The sequence below is a fragment of the Dreissena polymorpha genome, chromosome 1 (assembly GCF_020536995.1).
Source record: "Dreissena polymorpha isolate Duluth1 chromosome 1, UMN_Dpol_1.0, whole genome shotgun sequence".
In the NCBI taxonomy this organism is placed as follows: Eukaryota; Metazoa; Mollusca; class Bivalvia; order Myida; family Dreissenidae; genus Dreissena; species Dreissena polymorpha.
This window is the reverse complement of record NC_068355.1, coordinates 1,672,285-1,698,124: the sequence shown is the minus strand read 5'-3', so window position 1 is coordinate 1,698,124 and position 25,840 is coordinate 1,672,285. Positions and strand designations below refer to the sequence as shown.

The 25,840-nt window shown below is 33.9% G+C and overlaps 1 protein-coding gene across 13 annotated transcripts in view; it reads right to left on the bottom strand.

Annotated features, from left to right (window-relative positions):
* Nucleotides 1-7,854: 7,854 nt before the first annotated feature.
* The window catches only part of LOC127868354 (GTPase IMAP family member 8-like), an 86,659-nt gene continuing 68,673 nt past the window's right edge, over nt 7,855-25,840 (bottom strand). For all 13 annotated transcript variants that reach the window (XM_052410096.1, XM_052410061.1, XM_052410070.1 and 10 more), the window contains 6 exons: nt 23,479-23,535; nt 21,736-21,783; nt 16,968-17,104; nt 15,508-16,063; nt 14,666-14,796; nt 7,855-13,921 (listed from right to left, as the gene is read on the bottom strand). In XM_052410096.1, coding sequence (XP_052266056.1) covers nt 13,337-13,921; nt 14,666-14,796; nt 15,508-16,063; nt 16,968-17,104; nt 21,736-21,783; nt 23,479-23,535 — 1,514 coding nt within the window. In that variant the 3' untranslated portion in view covers nt 7,855-13,336. The remainder of the gene's footprint in view (nt 13,922-14,665; nt 14,797-15,507; nt 16,064-16,967; nt 17,105-21,735; nt 21,784-23,478; nt 23,536-25,840) is intronic.

Below are 25,840 nucleotides of genomic sequence, written 5' to 3'. Positions count from 1 at the left end.
CGTAAATACAAAGATCGCCGCTATCTGTTCAGAACCAAAGAACGTTTTTAGAAATACCCGCTGTAGTAGCATGAACGAGGTAATGAAACAGGTCATCCGTATTATTATTATAAATTGTTTGTTATATTCGGGTTTAGCGATTATGAAACATTTTTTTTTTGTTTTTGTCTATCGTATCGCTGAAGTTATTGTTGAACTTATGTTCAACGTTTTATAAATTGAGAATATAAATAAGCGTCAACTTTTTCCCGAATCTCTCAATTTATGACCTGTACTACGTCATTGAGTTGTATGTGAGAGCATAACCTATTGCGTTGTTATAACCCGTAAACTTTCCAATGTTTATCGACAGGCGCATCATTTAATAGCCTCATATCATGAATGCCAAAACACCTGCGAAAAAAGAACCACGTGACCAAATAGGACGCTTAACGCAAAAACCAAAGAACCACGTGACCAAATAGGATGCTAAACGCAAATACCATGCGACTACGACTTTTATTATCGCTCCACAATTCCTTTGAAGCCGGAGCCTTGTGGTTGCTATTACGTAAAGAATTGACCTCTAACTGAAGTAAGCAAAGGAAACGCAGCACCCATTTGACCCATTCCTTCTATGTGCGAAGGCAGATTGAATTTTACTAATGTATGGTTTGCCTATTATAACACACATTATAATGCGGTAAATATGCGACTAACAAGTAAAAAACACTATTATTAAACGTTTGTTTTGAATTAAGTTATATAGAAACCAAAATTCCAAACCTTATTTCAAAACAGCAAGATTACATTTTTTAGAGAATATTCTTGTTATATTTAAATGTTTTTTAACAGTTTCAGCGATAATGAAACATTTTTTACGTTGTCTATCGTATCCCTGTAATAATTGTTGAACTCGTGGTCAACGTATTATTAATTGAGACCTGTCAATATAAACAAGCGTAACCTTATGCTAGTGCATTATTCTCACCCGGACTCCCCTTTGTTTATCGCCAGCCGCAGAGTTATGAATGAGCTGAGCGAAAATACTACGTCACGCAGACGCAGCAGAAAGTGGACTATTTTAATCATTCATAAACAATCTCCTCAGCGACACGTACAATACGATCATTGTTTATTGATTCTTTTCTATAAAACACCGTTCAAAAATATTAAATGTAACACGATATTAATATAATGTTTCCATTTGTGAATACACATAATTGGAGAACTCAAACCTCTTGCATAAATTATACAACTCTTTCTTGCGCGGATACGCAAGCGGGTGTTGGGTTAATCATACCTAGGCCGTATCGACCTGAATTTCAGATCAAGCACTTTAGACGGTCGCTAAAGCAACCATCTAAAAATGGCTTTCTTGTTTTTCATTTTCTTCTTCAAATTTATTTGATTTCAATGCTCTGTACGTACCTGAAAAAGATAGAAAATATTAATGTAAACTTTTTAACGTTTGTCCATGTATATTCAGATCGTAAATATAACACAATTATTAACATAGTTACAGTTAAAACAACAGAGAGCAGAATGGTGCGAGTTACAGTAATTCGGTAACTGACAGGGAAAAAATGTCTTGGCAGGGCTGTAGTTGTGCATAACGCGCATTAAGTTTTTATGCCCCCCTTCGAAGAAGAGGGGGTATATTGCTTTGCTCATGTCGGTCTGTCGGTATGTCGGTCTGTCGGTCGGTCTGTCCCTCCACCAGCTGGTTGTCAGACGATAACTCAAGAACGCTTGGGCCTAGGATCATGAAACTTCATAGGTACATTGATCATGACTCGCAGATGACCCCTATTGATTTTGAGGTCACTAGGTCAAAGGTCAAGGTCACGGTGACCCGTAATAGTAAAATGGTTTTTGAATGATAACTCAAGAACGCATACGCCTAGGATCATGAAACTTCATGGGTAGATTGATCATGACTCGCAGATGACCCCTATTGATTTTGAGGTCAGTAGGTCAAAGGTCAAGGTCACGGTGACCCGAAATAGTAAAATGGTTTTTATATGATAACTCAAGAACGCATACGCCTATAATCATGAAACTTCATGGGTAGATTGATCATGACTCGCAGATGACCCCTAGTGATTTTGAGGTCACTAGGTCAAAGGTCAAGGTCACGGTGACCCGAAATAGTAAAATGGTTTTCGGATGATAACTCAAGAACGCATATGCCTAGGATCATGAAACTTCACAGGTAGATTGATCATGACTCGCAGATGACCCCTATTGATTTTGAGGTCACTAGGTCAAAGGTCAATGTCACGGTGACCCGAAATAGTAAAATGGTTTCCGGATGATAACTCAAGAATGCATACGCCTAGGATCATGAAACTTCATGGGTAGATTGATCATGACGCGCAGATGACCCCTATTGATTTTGAGGTCACTAGGTCAAAGGTCAAGGTCACGGTGACCCGAAATAGTAAAATGGTTTTTGGATGATAACTCAAGAACGCTTTTGCCTTGGATCTTGACACTTCATGGGTACATTGATCGTGACTCACAGATGACCCCTATTGATTTGGAGGTCACTAGGTCAAAGGTCAAGGTCACAGTGACAAAAAACGTATCACACAATGGCTGCCACTACAACAGACAGCCCATATTTTGTATATTAAATATTGTGTTAATGTTTAATTTTGTTGCTTAATACAAATATGAGCAGGACAGGGGAGGTAATACACTATTATATCTACCTATATACAGGGGAAACAAATGCAATAAGTTTAAATTTATTGTTACAGCATTTGCCTAACTGCATTTTTGTAATGCACACTACTACTACTACTAGTGCTGTTGCAGCTGCTGCTGCAGCTGCTGCTGCTGCTGCTGCTGCTGCTGCTGCTGCTGCTACTACTACTACTACTACTTCTACTACTACTACTACTACTACTACTACTACTACTACTACTACTACTACTCTACTACTACTACTACTACTACTACTACTACTACTACTACTACTACTACTACTACTACTTCTACTACTACTACTACTACTACTACTACTACTACTACTACTACTTCTACTACCACCACCACCACCACCACCACCACCACCACCACCACCACCACCAGTGACAAAAAAACGTATTCACACAATGGCTGCTACTACAATTTATAGCCCATATAGGGGGGCATGCATGTTTTACAAACAGCCCTTGTTAAAATTAAATTTGGGGGTAAAAAAGTGCGCCTTATACACAACGTTTTACGGTAATCATGAGATGTTAGGTTTACACATGAGAATGAATGTCACTGTAATATGCACAACCTTTTTTCACCAGAGGCCAATCATCTCAGTTTATTTAAGAAAGTTAAATTTGCATTTCAGTTAAAACATTTGTAACATTTATAAAACAATTTACATTCTGTTAAAAAGCAATGTGAAGGTAATGCACTTTTAAGCTCACATAAGCATAAAGTGCTTGATGTGATCGACTTATGATTGTGCGTTATCAGTCATGCATAATCATATTTTAGCTTATTATCACTTGAGATGACACATTTTTTTTTCCAATCTTGGTAAAACTTGGTCAGAATATTTATCTTGACAATTTGTGTGTCAAAATACCAGGTAACTAGGTAACTAAATCAAATCTCATACAAAATATTGGTAAGCTCTATAGGCGACATCGTTGACATAATCTTGATGACACTTGGTCAGTATGTTAATCTTGAATTGTCTAGGCTATTTTAAATCTTAGTGTGAATCCAAAAACAAGTTCACCAGGTCAAATCTTAGAAAAAAATGTGTTGCTGCTCTAGAGGTCAAATTTTTAGCTCAATATTTAAAAAAAAACTTGGTCAGAATGATTTTCATAAAGATGTCAATGTCTAGATTGCATATGGTTCACATATGTCCAAAATCTAGGTCAAACAACAAAATCTTAGAAACACCTCATTACTACTCTAGAGACAAGAAGGCCACATTTGCAATTTAATCTTGATGAAACTCGGTCAATGTTAATTTTGACAATATCTAGGTTAAGATTGAAATTGGGTCACATGTGTAAACAAATTAGGTCACCATGTTAAATCTTAAAAAAACATATTACCACTGCAGGATCACACTTGTCTTGATAAAACTTGGTCAGATTTAAAGAAGAGGGTGTATATTGTTTTGCACATGTCGGTCCGACGGTCGGTCCGTCAGTCCACCAAATGGTTTCCGGATGATAACTCAAGAACGCTTAGGCCTAGGATCATAAAACTTCATAGGTACATTGATCTTGACTGGCAGATGACATCTATTGATTTTCAGGTTACTAGGTCAAAGGTCAAAGTCACAGTGACTCGAAACAGTAAAATGGTTTCAGGATGATAACTCAAGAGCGCTTACACCTAGGATCATGAAACTTTATAGGTACATTGATCATGACTGACAGATGACCCCTATTGATTTTCAGGTCACTATGTCAAAGGTGAAGGTCACAGTGACTTGAAACAGTATAATGGTTTCAGGATGATAACTCAAGAGCGCTTACGCCTAGGATCATGAAACTTCATAGGTACATTGATCATGACTTGCAGATGACCCATATTGATTTTCAGGTCACATGGTCAAAGGTCAACGTCATAATGACTTGAAACAGTAAAATGGTTTCCATATGATAACTCAAGAACGCTTACGCCTAGGATCATGAAACTTAATAGGTACATTGATCATGACTGGCAGATGACCCCTATTGATTTTCAGGTCACTAGATCAAAGGTCAAGGTCACAGTGATTAGAAACAGTATAATGGTTTCTGGATGATAACTCAAGAACGCTTACGCCTAGGATCATGAAACTTCATAGGTACATTGATCATGACTGGCAGATGACCCCTATTGATTTTCAGGTCACTAGGTCAAAGGTCAAGGTCACAGTGACTCGAATCAGTAAAAATAAATCCGGATTTTAACTCGCAAATGCTTACGGTTAGGATCCGGAAAGTCAATGGGGACATTGGTCAGGAGTCTAGGTCAAAGTTCAAGGTCACAGTGACCTGAAGCCACTACAACTGACAGTCCATTTGGTAGGCATGCGTGTTTTACAAACAGCCCTTGTTTATCAATTTATATCAAGGCCATGATTAAATATGTTACGTGGGGTCAAACACCGTATCACTAACATGTCTTTGTCAACTAGTGAACCCTGAACTGAGGTGGTTGCTAATGGGCCTTCATGGCCCTCTTGTTTTATTACTAGAAGTTTTTTACCTGACCAGTAAGCGTCCCATGTATTGGATGCAGTTCTTTTAAAGCCCCTTGTTTATATATTGTTATTAATGATGGATTGTTCCTTGTGTTATACCTCATTAGTTATAATCTGACACTGACTTCTGTGCATGTATGTATTTTTAAAGTCAATAACACAATGTTTGTTACGTACTGGTATCAAGTAAATAATATATTATAATTTCCCACTAACTGTTACAATATCACTAAACCTTTATGAAACTTTCATTAATAAAGTTGAGAATGTATATAGGAAAGACTTCAAGCATTCAATTGATGCTAATAGACCTCTTGTCTACCATGTGAATGTTGGCTAGTTATACACAAGAGTTTAAATGACAGTATTTTACAATTGTGCTATTTTATGTTTTATGAACTTGTATGGAAGCAGAGTGCATTCATTTGATAGAAAAGATATCTATGTATCAATTATATTATAGTTGCCATATTTTTAGAAAAAAAACAATGAAGTAAGGGATTGCATAAATACAATAAGAAACACACTTTTTTAAAGAATTTTTTATTCACTCACACAAGAAGGTATACAACAATAACATGTAGATTGTGCTTATCAGAGTTGTTCTGTTGCTTTTTCACAATTATTTACAAGTTAAATTATATATCAGATGTTTTAAAAAATTGTTATCAATGTCATTAAACAAAGTTTGTTATCATGAGACTGGCTTGTGGTCTAAATTAATTATATGGACAAATTAATAAAAATCAAATGCTGAGTTGTCCTGTTTAAATGATGGCTTATTAATTGGCATTCTTTTTTTCATGTAATAAGTCAAATCATATGATCAAACTGTCATTATAAACTCTTTTTTTTATTAAAGAAACTAAGCTGTTTTGCACATCTCTCAGTATGACACTAAATGTTTTTAAACAGAGGACCAAAACTTCCACACAATGTGATAATGTTATTATCCCCCGCCATAGGTAGAAGGATATTGTTTTGGCGTTGTCCGTCCGTCCATCTGTCTTTCCGTCCGTCCGGAGCCATATCTTGAAAGTGCTTTGGCGGATTTCATTAAAACTTGGTATGAATATGTATATGGATAAGAGGATGATGCAAGCCAAATGGCATTGTACACCATCAGTTAATAACAGAGTTATGGCCCTATGTATCTTGAAAAAATGCTTTTTTGTGTGTCCGGAGCCATATCTTTGGAAGTGCTATGGCGAATTTCATTGAAACTTGGTATGAGTATATATATGTATAAGAGGATGATGCACACCAAATCGCATTGTGCATCATCAGTTAATAACAGAGTTATGGCCCTTTGTATCTTGAAAAAATGCTTTTTTGAGTGTCAAATATAATACTTTTGTGTCCAGAAGCATATTGGCGGGGGATATCAATTCAACGAATTTGCTTGTTGTCATCATGCTTCAATTACAATGGAATAAAGTTTGCACCATTGTCAACCAAAATGGTTGACCTTTTACAATAGTAATACCACAAACATAACTAAAGGTTGAAATCAGAAACTAAGGCAATGCAGGGAAAACACACATACAGTTCAATTTAAAACATCAATAAATGTCAACAGATAGAATAGAAAAATAGAAAATGAAAGTATTTCATGATTTAACTACATTTTATTTTCTCTACCAATGTTAACATCTGACTCTTTTAAAGTTAAACAATTTCTTTAAAACATGCATGAGATTGATGTGGAGTCCAACATGTTATTAAAATACAGCTACTTTTGAAACTGATAAAATTATATTATACTAAGCTTTGCAAACAATTGAATAGTTTTGAATATGTCTAGTGTTTCCATTTAATTTTGTAAACACACATAGATCACTTATATTCAGTATAAAAGTCTGTATACAATTCCATTCCTTTTATTATAGTATAGCTCGTAAGTTCTTGGATGAAATTCTAGCAAATTAAGCCATTTACTCTCTCTATATTCTTTAAGGTCATAATACACCAAATAGTTTCCCTATATAATTCAATGTAAAAGCGACAACTTTGAGGGAAAATAAATGCAACATTTTGCACATAGAGACCCACATAACCATACCTTTTCTTAAAGGCCATTCTAAGCGGAATCGATTTATGCAATAAAAAAGATATGTCATGTACAAAGCAAGAAAGAACTTGACACAAATCAAAATCGACTGTTTTTGCAACTTTTTTTTCCGGCCGTTTCTTAGTGAAATGTAACCTTTTCTACTGCAATGGTTTACTTTAGTCTTCAAGTGTATCATATTTCAGGGATTCAGTTGTGAACACCTATTCATGCCCTACCATTATCTCCGCAAGATAACACCCTAATAATGGTAAAAAGTGTCAAACATGCCTTCCTGTCAACTATGATATTTTTTTAGAGAGTACAGCCCTACATGAAGCGATCATTTAGTGTATTGTAACCTTAATTGAACTTTGCACTTTTATACAAGGAACACACACAATATGATGCAAAGGAAACTAAAATAGATACATGCTAAACTTTTAAAAAGATCCTATGGGCTAGAAAAAAACAATTAAATATAACTGATGCTTATGTGCTTAATTTGCATGTTTTTGCTTTATCTTTCACTTAAACAAATGGTCAAAGCCAACATATTGTGATAGATGTCTTTATTGGAAACAATTTTCTCATTTGATTACTATTTCCAATTTTTTTTTACAGATCTGCTGGACCTGGTTCCTAAACATGTTAACGGCTGGTTGAGGTAACTGACTGTTAACTTCAGACCCAAATGAAATTTATTGTACAAACAATGCTATTATCGAACATTTTAAAATTATTTGAGGAAACAAATTTGTTTACAATTGATACATATAATGAAGTGTTTATAATAAAGATACATACATGACTTGATCAATATATTAAGAGCTGTTAGTGTAATTGTCCAATGTAGTTTTGAACAACTAGACCCAGCATTTTAACAAAAAATGATTGGCTATAAGCTTTCAATCCAATTTATAGACACCAGATGGAATCCTGAAATTTTTAGATTTAAAAACAGTTCATATTTTGTAACAGAGAATGCAATTACATATATGTATTAAGGTTTGATGCTTAAGCAAATATTAAAAAAATATAGCAATCATGCCTAACCTGATGCATGCTCTTAAACATTGAATTATATTGTTAACATTGTCAGCATAAGTGTTGTTGTTTTAAGTTGTATGTTTACTTTGATATTCATTCCAAATTTTAATTGCGTGGAAACAATCTGAATATATTGTAAACATGATCAGCATTAGTATATTTTGTAAAAAACATTAGTGGCTTAGACATTAAATTCAGATTTAATTTGTGGCATTAACAAAAATTGGTTGTATAGTAAGACATAAATCTAAAACATTACATAACTGACCATGCTTTTGTTGAAATAAGGAAATGGTAAAATTAATATAATGTATGGAACTGATTCTCTTTAATTTTTAATCAAAGTGTGTTCAAGAGGAGTGGTTGGATGAACTAAATGTTTCTGAAAGATGTCAAATACCATTAATATGCCCCTCAATTAAACCATTTATCATCTTTCTTTTTTTAATTTTTTGAGAAAAGAGACTGTATTTACCTCGTCCATAGGTATGTGGAGGTTGAGGCCATCCTGCTCTATAATGTGCTTACGTGTTAGTAGCGAAAATATGAGTTAATATTTCCAGAGAGACAAACGAACATAATGTTTACTATGGATATATAGACATTGTAAAAATCATACCACAAGAATTAATTGTACTTTAATTGTTTGAGTAGTACATATTTTATAATAATGAATTATATTGGATTTGGTTCATTGTAGGAATATTCTTTGAAATGACCAATTTGGGAATTCATTATTTTGGTGAGAGGTCTGTTTTTGGATTTTCCATGACCAAAGTAGACTTCTTTTAAGTCCTGGAACATTCAAGATTTTTTTGTTTACACATTAAACTTTTCCTTTTAATTTCTAGGAACAATATTTTGATAGGATTCACTTTTTCAATAAAAAAAACAACCAAGAATCATGTCCTGCAGCAACAGAGTGTAGGCGTATTGAAATTATTTATATTCAATACATTTGAAATATGTTGACCCATTGTTTGGATGTGCTTACAACCCCATAAAAGATGAGTTAAAGTTTCCCCATATTTATTACAACTTGTGCACGTATTATCATCAACAATTTTCATTTTGTACAGCAGATATTGAGTTCCTTAAATTCTATGTATCATTCTAGTATGTAACCATTGTAATTGTAAATATATCTGGTTATTTTTAAAACAAAGCTGTGAACATGCTTTCAGTCAATATTACTAAATAGCCCATTCCATCTTGTTTCACTTGAAAGTTTTTTCAGTATTTGAAATAAGACTTTCATATACTAGTTTATTTTGTTTCTGGGTAAAAATCAAATTAAGGTAACAAGAAATATAAGCTCCATTATTGGTTGTTGTTTTTACAGATGCAAAACCTGAGTTTTTCATGAACTATGCTACAGATCTATTTAGACCCTCGTAAAATAACAAATTGATGTTTTATCTGTACACTTAGCTTCAATTTCTAATGCTTAGACTTAAATTTTCCAGATGTACATATTATGTCTCTTTTAAATTGTATGCCACATTCATTCATATTTTTTTCTTAAATACAATTGCCATTTATCATCATAATTATAATTATTATATTTATATAAAGCAAACAAAGTTGTGACCCAATAAAAATTGGAAAAAGGGCCACGTTTGCCCCATGTCACTCACCTAAGTTTAAGTTAGCAAAATGGATTTTCAAGGGATTTAAAGCGGCTACACTCATGTTTGAAGTTCAATGTGTTGTTCACAGAGAGCCATTTCCAACTCTTCAAAAGTTTCAAACTTAAACTGTCATAGGCCCCAGTCACAGTTGGCCTCTTATACATTGTAATAGAGCTATAATTATTCAATCAGCTCAATTGGAGCACCAATATTTGAATTTGAAGAGTACACTTAAGACAGAAATGGAAGGTTGGAGAAAAGCAGAAGTCAAGACCCACCCCATGTTATATTGGATTGACAATGTAGGCAACATTTTAACTTAACAATGCAATCACAAAAGCTCATTTTAAGCAGGTTATGCTCAAATGAACTCAACAAGTAAAAGCATGTCACATAAGATCTTCTTTAGTTTACAAACATCAATCTTTGACTAGTAAAGCATAAATTACGTGTTCTGATTGATTTTATATTTTTACTCAATTGTTCAAAAAGCATGTTTTGAACTCATTTACTGTAATGTTAACTGTATTGAGTGCCATCTGAAGCTTATAGTTAATATTATTTGCTCAGCTATGAAGTAGACATGCTGGCTACATAAAACAAAAATGTTGCTTGAAATCTCAACATTCATAGAATAAATAATTAATAACCTTGTATTTGCACACACAATGCCGTGTTTATAAAATGTTTGCAAGCTACACATATATACAGCTTAATGCAATCATTTTATTGTGTAATTGTAATGATAGAGCTTCAATACACCAATATTACTGTATTGGCTGACTCATTTTATTGTAATGCTTTGATCAACTAACTGGCATTAATGTTTCTGCAGTTAGAGGTCATATTCAATGAACTTTCTAACACTAATGACAGTGTTTCAATGCTTAAAATGCCCCCCCCCCCCCCCGCCCCCTAAAAACACACAAAACAAACATCAACAAACAACTATGAAATTAAAAGTAAATGTTTTGAATCATTTTTAAACACCTTATTTTCTTCAAAATTTTGTGACACACGTTCTTATGAACACAGAAATTGGTCAACCAGAATATATGGAAGGTTATCTTCATTTGATTTAAAGGCAGTTTTTGAATTAAATTTCAATGAGAGAATTCAATTAAAAATCATTAGCACTTGCCTCTTATTTTGGATAACACACTTTGTTATGTAGATTTTCTGATTAAATGTTTGTTCATGCAAAACACAGAAAATACAATATAATTTACACAACATTTTCAATTAAAAGTAAAACTGTATATTCATTAATTTTTTTTTGGAATTTTTTTCATGTTATTTTTTCTTATCCCTGGCATACAAAAAAAAAATTCTTTTCAATTTACCACTCATTCATAAAAAATACAATTAGTTGCATACATTTTAACATAAGAATAATTATAATTGATATTCAATCATATATCATACAAAGGCATTTGGATATCAGTGCATAGCAAAAAATTGGATAAGTAATGGACATTTAAAAAAAATTACTGTCCAGAAACTAAAACAACAATTATTTTCAAAAATCTCACCCATAGCTGAAACACACGTGTGAGTTTTCTAATTTTACTGTTAATTGCAAAAAATAAAATTCAAAATAGATATATTAATTGACCTTCAAGGCTTGTAAACATCAGTTATATACAGAGGAGATAAGTTTATCAATATTCACATCAGTAACATACATAGGAGGACAGCTGTCTAATATTCACATCAGTAACATACAGAGTAGGAAAGCTGTCTAATATTCACATCAGTAACATACAGAGGAGGACAGCTGTCTAATATTCACATCAGTAACATACATATGAGGACAGCTGTCTAATATCCACATCAGTAACATACAGAGAAGGGCAGCTGTCTAATATTCACATCAGTAACATATAAAGGAGGACAGCTGTCTAATGTTCACATCAGTAACATACAGAGGAGGACAGCTGTCTAATATTCACATCAGTAACATACAGAGGAGGACAGCTGTCAAATATTCACATCAGTAACATACAGAGGAAGACAGCTGTCTAATATTCACATCAGTAACATATTAAGAAGGACAGCTGTCTAATATTCACATCAGTAGCATATAAAGGAGGGCAGCTGTCTAATATTCACATCAGTAACATAAAGAGGAGGACAGCGGTCTAATGTGCACATCAGTAACATACAAAGGAGGACAGCTGTCTAATATGCACATCAGTAACATACAGAGGAGGACAGCTGTCTAATATGCACATCAGTAACATACAGAGGAGGACAGCTGTCTAATATTCACATCAGTAACGTATATAGAAGGACAGCTGTCTAATATGCACATCAGTAACATACAAAGAAGGACAAATGTCTAATATTCACATCAATAACATACAGAGGAGGACAGCTGTCTTATGTTTACATCAGTAACATACAGATAAGGACAGCTGTCTAATATGCAGACCAGTAACATACATGTACAGAGGAGGACAGCTGTCTTATATTCACATCAGTAGCATACAGAGGAGGGCAGCTGTCTAATATTCACATCAGTAACATACAGAGGAGATAAGCTTTTCAATGTGGTGGAATAATTCTTATTAAATTAATCAAAAAATAGAATGTATCATGGGATTATTGAAAACACATTCAGAATATATTATTGACATAGCCTAATAATAGTTTATATTTCTACCAATTGCAAGGCAACAAAGTGACCCAAAGAAGTAAGAATTATGCATTTTCATGCAGTGTTTAGATTCTGACGTCTTTGTTTGTATAGACAATGTGATTGAAACAAACTGCTAAGTCACTGAGTTTAAATACAGTTGTTGCTTAATTTAACACAATAGTTCTTAAATTAAATACTCATGATCAATGGCAACAGATATCATGCCTATACATTAAAATAATATGAGTTATAAAAATCAAAATCATAATGTTTTTTCTGCTTCAATGATTGAACTGACTTGCGATCATTGAATTGCATTAGGATTATTCAGGTACAGGCTGTGGTATTGAAGTGTATATGCTATGTAGACAACTACCTATCATACAAACATTTTCAAATTTAACTTTTCAGAATGAGACCTTACCATTTATTTCTAAATAAGAAATTGTGACGCATATTTCCAGATAGTCCAAAGAATAATTTAAATTCCACAGTGTTTTACCACACAAGCTGGGAAAACCGAACACAGTTCCATATCAATATTAATTTCTCTTTTAATGGTGTTTGTATTCAATCAACAACCCTTCTGTAATTTCAAAATGACAATCAAGGAGCAGGGCAAAATAGAATTCATTGTACAACTCTTGTATGCAAATTTTTTTGTGTAAATTTCGCATATACTTTTAATGTAGTCACAACATACATAAATGTCTCACAAGTAATCAGTTTTGTTTTTGTTATAGAAAACTGTTTATTACAACATCTTACATTATTGAACAAGATCTTTTATTTTTTTCTTGATTTTCAATTTCTCTTCTATAAGCATCAAAAGCTTCACGTTCTCTTCGAAGTTGCTCTTGTAGAGCAGCGTCAGCAGCCACAGCTTGATCTTTGAAACGTGAGCTGTAGTGAGGAATGGACTTTGCAGCATTTGCGCTGTCTATGAATGTGAGAATAACTTGTATCATTTGATCTTTTTGCGAGGCTCTATTGTCTATGAACAAAGCCTTATCTTTACAATACCTGAATAAAGAAGTAATCCCTGCACCTTTGGGGTCACTTTTGGTTGGAACATGCCTTTCACACTCTGCTTCATTGTTGGTATGAGTCATGATTATGAAAGCATAATCACTTGCGAAATCTTCAAAGAACTCCATAAATGGCTGAAATTGTTTGTTCACATCTGCCATCTTATTTGGATCTAATATAAAACAAACAGCATGAAATCCCGGGTTCAACTGTATCTCAGCTTGTACCATTAGTTTGCGGAAATCTTCTACACTTTGACTCAGACTGTTCTTCATCGGGAATTCCACAACCTTTACATTGCGATTAAAGTTTATCCCATCCTTAAAAATACAAATAAAATTTTTTTTATACAAAGCAATGTAGTATATATTTCATATGAATACAAAAAGAAACAATTTATATAAGACTTGCGTATGATGGGCAGATTGATAAAATGGTAAGTGGATGAGCACCATCAAACAGGTGGTTTCCAGTCATTAACTCAAGTTTGCAGCGACCGATGTTAATGAAACTTTAGATATAGCAAGCCTGAATGTGACCTAGCTTGGGATTGTATTTGTGGCTAGTTGGGTCATGGGCGCAAAAATAGAAAAACAGCTTCTCCCAAATAATAGCTCTCCTTCAAACACTAAATATTTTACTGAAATTGTATGTGTATGTAGCTTATATATGCAGACTTCAATGGACTGTGTAAATGCGTTCTTATAGTTACATTTAACAGCTAATCTAAGGCTGACCATCACCGCTGGTGGGATTATTGTTTTAATAGTGAGTTCAAGGTCTTTTAGGTAAACATGGCAACAGTTTGTTTTGTATGCAATTACTGTAAGTTGAGAGAAACACAAACTCAAAAAAGTATTGATTTTCTATTGACAACACAAGGCATATTGTTGGTAATCGAATATTTTATTATGATGCAGAAGCTGTGTACATTATTTCATAGCATAAATGACAGTAAGAGAAATATATGCAATGGAAAAGCTATACTATCCAAAATAATATTTGGAGATTTAACAAATAAATTAACCATTGAGATGCTTTGAAAACTGCAGGGTATAACTTACTTTAGTTTGTATGTATGCCTCTCCAAATCCTGATTCTTTTTCTGTAAACTTTGATTCAGATTTTCCCATAAGTGCGTTCCCTGTTGCACTTTTTCCATGACCAGGAAGGCCAACCAGGAGGATTCTTAGATCTAAAAGGCACACCCAAATAAATTGAAGATGGTTATAGATTTTATTAGATTACAAAGACACACCCATTTGGCCTGTATAGCTACAGTAAAGATCAGGAAATTGAAACAACAGTTCACTTATTGGAAATCGACAATATACAAAATAATGTGTTAACCAATTCACAATGAAATTAAAGTGTGCGTAAAGGAACTAAATAACATAAAATGTTTTTGACATATACTTAAAATACAGTTTGCGAATAAGTAATACAGCCCAAATATTGGTTAAGTGAGTCCAACACGAAAAGGCAACTTGTCAAATCTTCAAAAAGTTAAAAAGCCATATTTTTAACTTGTTCTTGATAAAATGTTTGACCAACGATTTAAGTCAATATGTAGAGAAAAGTCCTTATTACTGTTGTGACATTAAAATGTGTTTCCACTAAAACGGTTGCTAAATGGATTTGTTATGTTTTGGATTTGTCTGGAATAGACACTATTATACTCAAATGTTGGTCAGGTTTGTCCAAAATCTAGGTAATCAGGTCTAAACTTATAAAAAACATTGTTACCACTTTAGAATTACGCAGGTATTAGGAAAGGTCATCACTTACTTATATTTAGGTTTTAAGGCGTTGTTTCATCAAATGAATTGTTGCTGAGATGGGAGAAATGTGAAATTTTATACATAATTACAACAAGACAATAAGTCGTATTATTGTAAGTAATTACCTTCCTTAGACCGTTCAGAGCCGTGGCGAATTATTTGTGTTCGATAAAACTCTTCAGCCTTTTGCTTGATCATTTCAGTATGTTTGTTTTGAAAGTATTGTTTTTGCGCTTTGGCATTAGCTTTTTCTACAGCCATCAATATGTCCCAGACCATTTCTTCTTTGAGATGTTTGTCGGCCTTGTTGTCAATGAACAACATTTTTTGTTGACAGCAGTTTCTCAGATATTCAAAGGCTTCTCTTCCCTTATCTGAAGGGGTATTCAAACCTTCCCCAATGTAATTTTCAAATTGCTCTTTTGTCTCAAAGTGAGTGAAAATGACAAATGCATATTCACTAACACCAGGTCCAAAGAATTTAAAGAAAATTTCAATAGTTTTAATAATTTGCTCATTGAATCGGTCAGGACGCAGTACTAAGAAGATAGCATTGAATCCAGGTAATGTCATCCCTATGCAATCAGCTAATCTGTCGTACACAAATGAGTCATTGGATGTTGTGTCAAAAATTCCTGGAGTGTCCACAACATGTATTGTTCTTCCAAATCTTTTGCTTTCCTGCAATAACGTGGTGTAATTTTATTAACAGAGCACCGCATAACGGATGCCACGCTCGGCTGCGAAAGCTTGTCAGAATTTTTTTTAGAGGTCACAGTGACCTTGACCTTTGACCTAGTGACCCAAAAATTGGTGTGGTGTGTAGAACTTATCGAGGTGCATCTACATATGAAGATTCAAAGTTGTAGGTGGAAGCACTTTGATTTTAGAGCCATTGTTAAGGCTTTAGCACCACGCCAGCGGACAACACAACGAGCTGGCTATGACAATAGCTCTGGTTTTCGCGAAAACAGCCTCGCTAAAAATCAAGTTAGCTATAATATATTTAAACATAAAAAATATGTGAACACCGCTATTAAACCATGATGTCTATATCACATCACGACCGTTAATCACTGGCCCCACCTATTCCGAGGTGGAGCTAAGCATAGGAGGTTTATTTAATACTTCAGGAAATGTACGGGATTAAAAAATTGATATGTGCTTTTTTCCACATATTTTGAATAATTTAAAAAAAGCCGGCAATTTAGTGCTAAGATTTATTCATCCACAAATGTAGAGAAATATATAATCATTATCCATTCGGAAACGTTAGGACGTTTTATAGGTTGTAATTTTTCCTCACTATTATTAAGTTCATATCACATGTATTTGACAAAGCGCAATGTGCACATAATCTACCTTTACACAGTTAAGGTTGTTATACAAGGTCAAAAGTCACACAAATTATATTTATTAGCTTGAAGTCAGTTAAATTAACTTTTTTGATGACAATTATTTTCAGAAAATAGTACAATATGAATGTGTGAATTTAAAACAAATATGTTTTGAAAAAAAATAAAAATTTAATTTAATTAAAATATGTTTATTGCATGTTATCTTTCAACTATAAATTTCAACAAACCTTTGTTTTAGAATATTTTGTAACAGACTGAAGGCTCGTTTGATCATGAAATCCTTCTTCTCTTGTGATCCCCAACAGTGAGTTCCCTGTTGCGCTCTTGCCATGGCCAGATTGTCCAGCCAAAAGAATTCTTAAATCTGAACAAATGGTATTTAACTTGAATCATTTTGTATTTCCCTGCGTGTTACAGATAAAGTAAAGCATATTCACTAGTTAACCACTGAAACAACAAAGTGTTCTGATATATTTATTATTAGGACCCTCTTCCATTTATACATGTAATAATTGGCATGGTAATTATACACTAATGATAACTCCAACAGTTGTTTAGTAGTTATTGATTCTTTGATAAAATTATGTCCTCAATGTGCAAGGTCTATGACAGGTATTAGCCAATTTTACATGTTCAGTCAGCTTTCGATCATCCTTGTCAAAAGACAAGTTTAGCAGGTAAATTATGAGACAAACATTTAATAGCAGTACCGAAGCCACATTTATGACTGAATCTTAAAACTCGTCAGAATGCTATATTTACAAAAAAAATGGCAAAGATTGAATCAAGGTCAAGTGTGTCCAAAATTAGATAAACAGGTCAAATCATAGACACTCAATATTTTCATTATAGAAGCCACATTTATGACTCAATCTTGCTTAATTTTGGTCAGAATTATAATCTTTAAAATATCTATGCCATGTTTGAACCTGGGTCAAGAGAAGTCAAAAAATAGGTCACAAGGCTGAGTTGGCATTCCTTTAAATCAGATGAACTGTAAAGAGCCCTTTTTGCATGTAAGTTTTTATTATTACACTTTTAAGCTCACCAGAGCAATGAGTGCTCAATGTGAGCTATTGCAATCACCCTTTGTCTGGCGTCTTTTTTCCTGGTGCATGTGTGTCAATAATGTTTAGCTGGTTCATGTGCATTAAAAAACTAGGTCACCAGGTAATCTAATAAAAACCATGACACCATTCTGCAGGCAACATGTATAACTCAATTTTGATTGAACTTTGTAATCTGGATGTCAAAATATTTATCTTGACATGTTCTAGACCAAGTTCTTCTCTGGGTTATGTGCATTCAAAATTAGGTCTTGATGAAACCTGATCATGGTTGTGTCTCGGTCATGTGTGACATCAGTTAAGATTTTTTGAAAAATGTTGAGTTACCACTCTAGAAATACATGTATATCTATTACTCAATCTTAATGAAACTTGAAATGCTTATCTTGACATGTTCCAAGAAAAGTTTGAATCTGGGTGATGTGCGACCAAAAAGTAATATCAGAATATCTATCTTGAAAATATGTTAATGATTTTAAATCTGGGTCACATGTGTTCAAAAACTATATAATCATGCAGGTCAAATATAAGAGAAACCATGTTAACTCTATATATTTATTATTAAATCGTGATGAAACATGGTCAGAATATGTATCATTAAAATATCTAGCCAAAACAAGAATACCTGAGCTGTGCTTCAAAAAAACTAGGTCATCAGGTCAAATCTTAGAAAAAAAACTTGTATTCACTTTAGAGGCCTTGAATTAACACAATCTGCATCAATGAGGGTCTTTAAACTAGGTCACCAGGTAAAGTCTTATCAGACTTATTACCACTCTGGAGGTGACATCTATGGTTTAGTCCTGATGTATATTGGTCAGTATGAGTATATCTGACAATATGAAGGCCAAACCCAGATCAACAGGTCAAGTCTTCAACAGTTTGTGTTGTGAACTCAGTTGAACACTTAAGAAGCAGCATGGTCCTCTTGTTATAACTGTTGCTGCTAGGCAATTACAGTTTTTCAAATAACTATACTTGAACTTTGTTTTGCCTCAGATGCAACTGCAGTACGGTCAAATGTTTTGTTTGAGTACATGGCTGATATGTCATCTGTTAAACCAGTTGTGTACTAGTGGAAGGTTTTGGATCTTGAACAAGATTTACTTTTCATTGATGTTTATTGGTAAATCAAAATTTATCAATTGCTATGAATGGAAATAAGTTAATATATATAGCCATCACTTTTGTTCTTTTTTCACTTTTGTTCTAGTTATTTATTTCAGAATTTAGGCATGCACATATATGTGATTCATATGAATTGGATTATTTGTCTGTGCTTTTGCTTTTGACGTAACAAGTAAAATATTATATAAGCAAGGGCTGTTTGTAAAACATGCATGCCCCCCATATGGGCTCTCCGTTGTAGTGAGAGCCATTGTGTGAATATGTTTTTTTCACTGTGACCTTGACCTTTGACCTAGTGACCTGAAAATCAATAGGGGTCATCTGCCAGTGATGATCAATGTACCTATGAAGTTTCATGATCCTAGCCATAAGCATTCTTGAGTTATCATCCGGACACCATTTTACTATTTCGGGTCACCGTGACCTTGACCTTTGACCTAGTGACCTGAAAATCAATAGGGGTCATCTGCGAGTCATGATCATTCTACCTATCAAGTTTCATGATCCTAGGAATAAGCGTTCTTCAGTTATCATCCAAAAACCATTTTACTATTTCGGGTCATCGTGACCTTGTCCTTTGATCTAGTGACCTGAAAATCAATAGGGGTCATCTGCGAGTCATGATCAATCTACCTATCAAGTTTCATGATCCTAGGCCTAAGCGTTCTTGAGTTATCATCCGGAAACCATTTTACTATTTCGGGTCACTGTGACCTTGACCTTTGACCTAGTGACCTCAAAATCAATAGGGGTCATCAGTGTGTCCTGATCAATCTACCTATCAAGTTTCATGATCCTAGGCCTAATCGTTCTTGAGTTATCATCCGGAAACCATTTTACTATTTCGGGTCACTGTGACCTTGACCTTTGACCTAGTGACCTGAAAATCAATAGGGGTCATCTGCGAGTCATGATCAATCTACCTATCAAGTTTCATGATCCTAGGCCTAAGCGTTTTTGAGTTATCATCCGGAAACCATTTTACTATTTTGGGTCACCGTGACCTTGACCTTGGACCTAGTGACCTCAAAATCAATAGGGATCATCTGCGAGTCATGATCAATGTACCTATGAAGTTTCATGATCCTAGGCCCAAGCGTTCTTGAGTTATCGTCTGACAACCACCTGGTGGACGGATCGACAGACCGACCGACCGAGGCCCAAGCGTTCTTGAGTTATCGTCTGACAACCACCTGGCGGACGGACCGACAGACCGACCGACAGACCGACAGACCGACATGAGCAAAGCAATATACCCCCTCTTCTTCGAAGAGGGGCATAAATATTAGTATACAAAATATTATACGCATTGGAAAATTATAAACAACAGAAATTCAATTGGAAAAGAGTCCTACTATAAGCAATATTTTACATTCAAAGAGCCCAGATAATTAATGAATTCACAAATACATGAATCAGAACGATATCAGATGACCAATACAGATGGTAATTATGAATAACGTGAAAACAGACCAGAATAACACACCAAGTTTATTAATCATTGCTTATCTCATTAATTAAACATGTCTTGTTGTATGCAACCTGCAGATTGAATGTTGTATGATTTCATGTAAATAGCGTACTTCCTTATATGTCTATCTCATATATCATCTTTGCTACCTTTTGGCATGTGGTTTTGCAGGAGACCCTGTCGGAAATTGACACGTCAGCATTGGGTGTTCCAATCTATATTAATACACTGTTCCTCCGTCGAGGGTAGTTAGAGAAAGAGACGGCCGAACATTACGGTCACACAATTTGTTATTGTCATGGGACCAATAGGTCATAACATTTAACTTATAGAATATTATATGAACAGTTGAAAACTTTGTGTTGAAATTAATTAAATTGTTTTGAACACTGAAAAGGACTTGTGTATGTTTATATTTAGTTTTAAGACTGTGTCACACAGTCATTTTGATAAAGATTATGTCACATGCTTTGTCTTTGAAATGGCTATGTTCTATATGTTCCAGACAATCTACTTGCATGACTACATTGATTATCACTGCTTTGGATGTGGTCAAAATGATTTAAAAAGAATGCCATTTCAGGGCTTCATGGCTTCTGAATTCTATGATAGTAAACCATCTTCATTAGATTTCTTTCAATGGTCCAGGCATGGTCATCCATGATAATTCAATAGTCATTACCCTTTGGTTCTAAAAAGGTTTTGAGGTTTTTTTTCGAAAATTTGACCAAGTTCTAACTTGGTTTAGATATTGTCAAAAAATATTCAGACCAAGTCAGAGCCTGAAATATTGCCTCAAGAATGGAAAACAATAAAAAGTGTACAATAAGAAGGTTTTTACAAGATTAGATCTATTGACCAAGTTTTTGATTGCAAATTTGTGTCTATATATAAGGATAAACAATCTGAGAAAATTTGCCAAGTTTGATCCATTAATGTGGCCAAGTACGCTAAACATTGAGATCAATCGAGGCCCCTCTGAATTCTGTCTCTAGAATAAAAAATGTGCCAGGTTAATCTTGTATTCTCTCTAATATATTTAACCATTTTTTTCTCTTCAAACCTGTTTTCGCCACAACTAAATCTTAAAATCACAGATCAATGTAACCCAGACTGTCACACACGCGAATTACCTGACAAAGTTGTTGGCAACTATTGTTCACTACATTATTACATATATTTCCATTCCTTTTAACATATTGATACTCATGTCATCTCACCTTTGGATGAGGTTATGTCTGGAACCCATGTTGATACATAAAGATAGCAAGATTTTATGTTTAAGAAATATTTTACTGAATGTAAAATATGTTAAAATGTGTACATTACCATCTTTGCCGTTCAGTTTTTTTGATGGCACATTTGGTTTTGGCTGCTCTGAAATGATTTGAGGGAAACATGATTAGAAATGTGATGTTTAATTTTGGCGGGCCACTATCAAAGTGTTAAATGTATGTGCATTTTTCTGAAACAAGAGGGCCTAAAGTGCTCACATGAATTATAGAAACACAAATGGTTAAAGACTTTACTGGGTAACATGTTTTTGACCCCACATGACTCTTATTCAAACTTGGCCTAGATATAGTCAAAATTAACTGGTGACCTTTTTTGTGGGGCACAATAAAACAAGATGAGAACTTGGTCTAGATATTTTCAATATAAACATTCTTACCCAGTTGGATCAAGATTGAGAAAATACTTTGGTTTTAAGCGTTAACAAGCTAAACGTAGACAGCACATATGGGGCTTCTATAGTTACAACCTAGTTCTTGAATATAATGTTACATGAACCAGAGTTTAACTTGCACTAGATATTTTCAAGATAAAGATTCTGACAAGTTTTAACAATATTGAGTGAAAATGTTGGTTCTAGATGGTTAAAACACCAAATGTAGACTACATACAAAAAGCATGACACATTTTGCTGGTTTTAGACTTGCAATAAAGGTCCTATTGAGAATGTCTGTCAAGCTGGTGTGAGTTTAAAATGAAAACCTGTTTCAGATTAATAATTTTAATGGAGATTTTGCACTGACATTGTCTGAGGAGGTATCTCACATGCAGACCTTGGTATTGAAATGGCTGGGGATCTGTTACAAAAATAGAGTAAAGTTTAAGCTCAATAACTGAAGATAAAGGTTTGGTGCGAAGTTGTGTGTAAATCAAGCTGGCATGTGGTTGGAATCGTTTTGGGACCAGTTATGTAACTCACTAAAATTCGATAATGGTTTCAATGCAATTCCTTAACTTTTCTTTTTCTTTGTAACTGTGTGTTTTGGTAGCTTACATTCTTAGGTGCAGATGTAACTTGGTACAATAGCTTTTGGGGCCTGTCAGAACAAGATCAAGGCAATATTAATAATATAAAAAAATATGTTTCTGCAAATAACCCGAGTTTGGAGCTATTATGGTAGGTGTGGTTTAGTGTGTCGTCCTTAATCCCTTATAAGTCATCAACAATATGCTTTAAACAATATCTTGTCCTTAACAGCTGGTAAGATGTTCATGACATTCACAGGAATCATCCCTTTTTTCAAATGTTTTCATACAATTTTGTATGTGACCTCAGATAGTAATGCTGTATGAAGTTTGTTCAAATCATGTCTCTTGGTTCTAGACTGGAAGCAGTCCATGGGTTGCATTTTAACATGGATTTTATCCACTGTATCAAAATTGTTCAAATCATGCCCCTCTAAGGGTAAACATTGGCATTTGCATGGAGGGGGTAAAATAATCTATATAAACACTTAAGGCTAAATAACTTTAAGTGCTTCTCTTATAGGCTTACTAACTTTAAGTGCTTCTCTTATACGGTATTAGAGGAGCACAAAATATGTCCACGTTGGACCTCTTGTTTTAAAATTTAATGTATTGACAATTAATTATGAAAAATACGTACATTTTATTAATGCAATTTAAATGTTTTGTTGTTGATGATTTCTTATTAGTTGAAACCAACTTGTCCAAGGCAAAACATTTTTTGACCTGAATGAATGGTGTCAATAAATGCTGTTGAAAGATCATAACTACCATTTAAATTTAATTTGGCTTGCTATAACATGTGCAGTTTACCAGATTTACAAGGTGTATCAGCTCTTGGTTCTAACTTCTTCTCAGGCTTGATATCATCTGAAATTAGAAATTTCAAAGTGTATATTATTAGCGTTTATAGTGCATCCTCAAATTTTCTGAGGTACATCATTACAATTAAATTAACTATCCAAAGAAACAATAATGCATGTTTTGCGTCCTTTGTTTATTGTCACTAAAATGGTTTGTTGTGATAATCACTCTCTGATGTGGCTTTAAACTTATTTCTCCACATTTTATTTACCAATGTTATCAATTTAAATTACCTTGTAAGCACCAAGTATTTGTATGGCTGGAGGAATTGGAATCAGTGAACACCATTTATTAATTTGTGTGCATTTTAACATTTGTAGAACAACGATTATTAAATAAAATGATAAGTAAACAACAATTGTTATTATGGTTAAAATTTGTGTTTCAAATATTATTTTTCTAGTGACCTTATTTGTATTACATGTATTTTTCATGAATCCTTAGCCTTGAATAAAAGCATGCAAAAATTACACTTGTACTTGTACAACATCCTTTCATCCTGGGCGCAAGCATGGTCCTAAATAGTTTGTTGTTTAATAAAAGCTTTGTGGCAAAGAAAACTTTGAGATATTCAGTTTGTAAAAAAAAAAAAAGTGGATCGTATTGCAGTTGCATTTTTACAAAATATGGAAAACCTTTTCTCCAAATAAAAAATGAATATTTTATTTCTACAGCGCTATAGTTATTGAGATTGGTCATAACTTATCTCTGATATGTCCACACATGCATATAAACTGCATGTTAATGCTGCCCGTGTGCTGATATTCTTTGATGTTTGGCAAGTCAGGTAAATAATCATTAAATATGGCCAAAAATGGAGGTGTCCAAAAACTTAGAGTTATTATGGTAAAGTGAATCTTTTGCTTAGTATTGGTTATTATTTTTAGCATGACAATATTTGCTTTTTTTAATGCAAACACAATTTTGGGATTGTGCAAATTATTGTCTGACTTAATTGTTTTTTGTGATTTCGTAAATAAACTGAAAACAAGCAGTGTGGCATAAGCCTATTGTTTTTTAAGTAGTCATTGCTCCAGCATATCCTCCAGGATATCCAAGAGTATGCAGATATGAACAAACTTATATGTGCTCAGATATTTTAATAAAACAGGGATCACTCAAATATGGCCAGTTGGTTATATTCACTGCACAAAGATAAGGCATAGAGGTGTTGTATGATTTATTTCGTTGATTTAAATCAGTCTTTGAGTATTGCAGACATTGCTATTAAACATTTTGGTTGAATTACCCTGATAATTCATAATTAACTTTGTTAAAAGCAATACTAGGTTATAAGCAAAAGAGCAAATATTGACGGCTAATTATTGTTTCAAAATTACAATTTACTTGAACATACAGATTGAAAAAGCAGTCGCTGCAATGAAATGAACTGTGTTTAAAGAGACTCAATAGACCTATAAAAAACAAATACATTAACTATTTGTAATGTTTACTAGAAAGTGAGCTTCCTTTATGTATCAAGGCTAAAAATATTTGAAAACAACTAAAATACATTGATTAGAGTAAATTATACATGTGGTAAGAATTCAGAATGAAAAAGTTCGAGAACACAGCCTCTGATTAGGCCTCTTAAAGTATTTGGCAATGGTGCAATAGGTAAGAAGTGAGTTTTTGAGCTTAAATATATCTAATCTCCATCACAAAGGAAAACACTCCAGTAACAAACTATTACATCTCAAACTGCAAGTTTAATTTGAAAAGAAAATTAATACTTACAATAGCTGACTTAGTTCATTGAACAGACCCTTAATGATACACTTACTTGGGCTGGTTTTATTAAACAACAGTAAAACAAGAGGGCCATGATGGCCCTGTATCGCTCCACTGTTTTTTTATGCGAAAAAAACGCGCAATGCACATGGGTTGAAATGTACTCAAGCATGTGACTTTCTCTGTCTATCCCTCGTCCCACTGGGCGCTTAAAGTTGGAAGGGTGAGCATTTTTATATATAGAAAAAGTTACTACCGTGTTAACTAAACAGACTAAAAAGCCCGGGAATTGTTCCTTTGAAGCACAGTCCCATTGCTTATAACGTAGGCACATTTATCTCTCCAAAAGATATTGTCATTCTTTCTATTTCACATATTTTTAGATGCTGAAGATCAAATATACGCATTTGATTTGAAACAGATTCACAAGACCCGTAGGAATCAAAATGCCTTAGCCCTTTACCAAACGACACATTTTGGACTTTCCCAATTTGAAAAAGGTTGCAGACGACAATTAAATTGTAATGGAATATTAAGGAAATAATCAGGTAGGGTAGAAATAATTGTGAAAAAAGGAGAA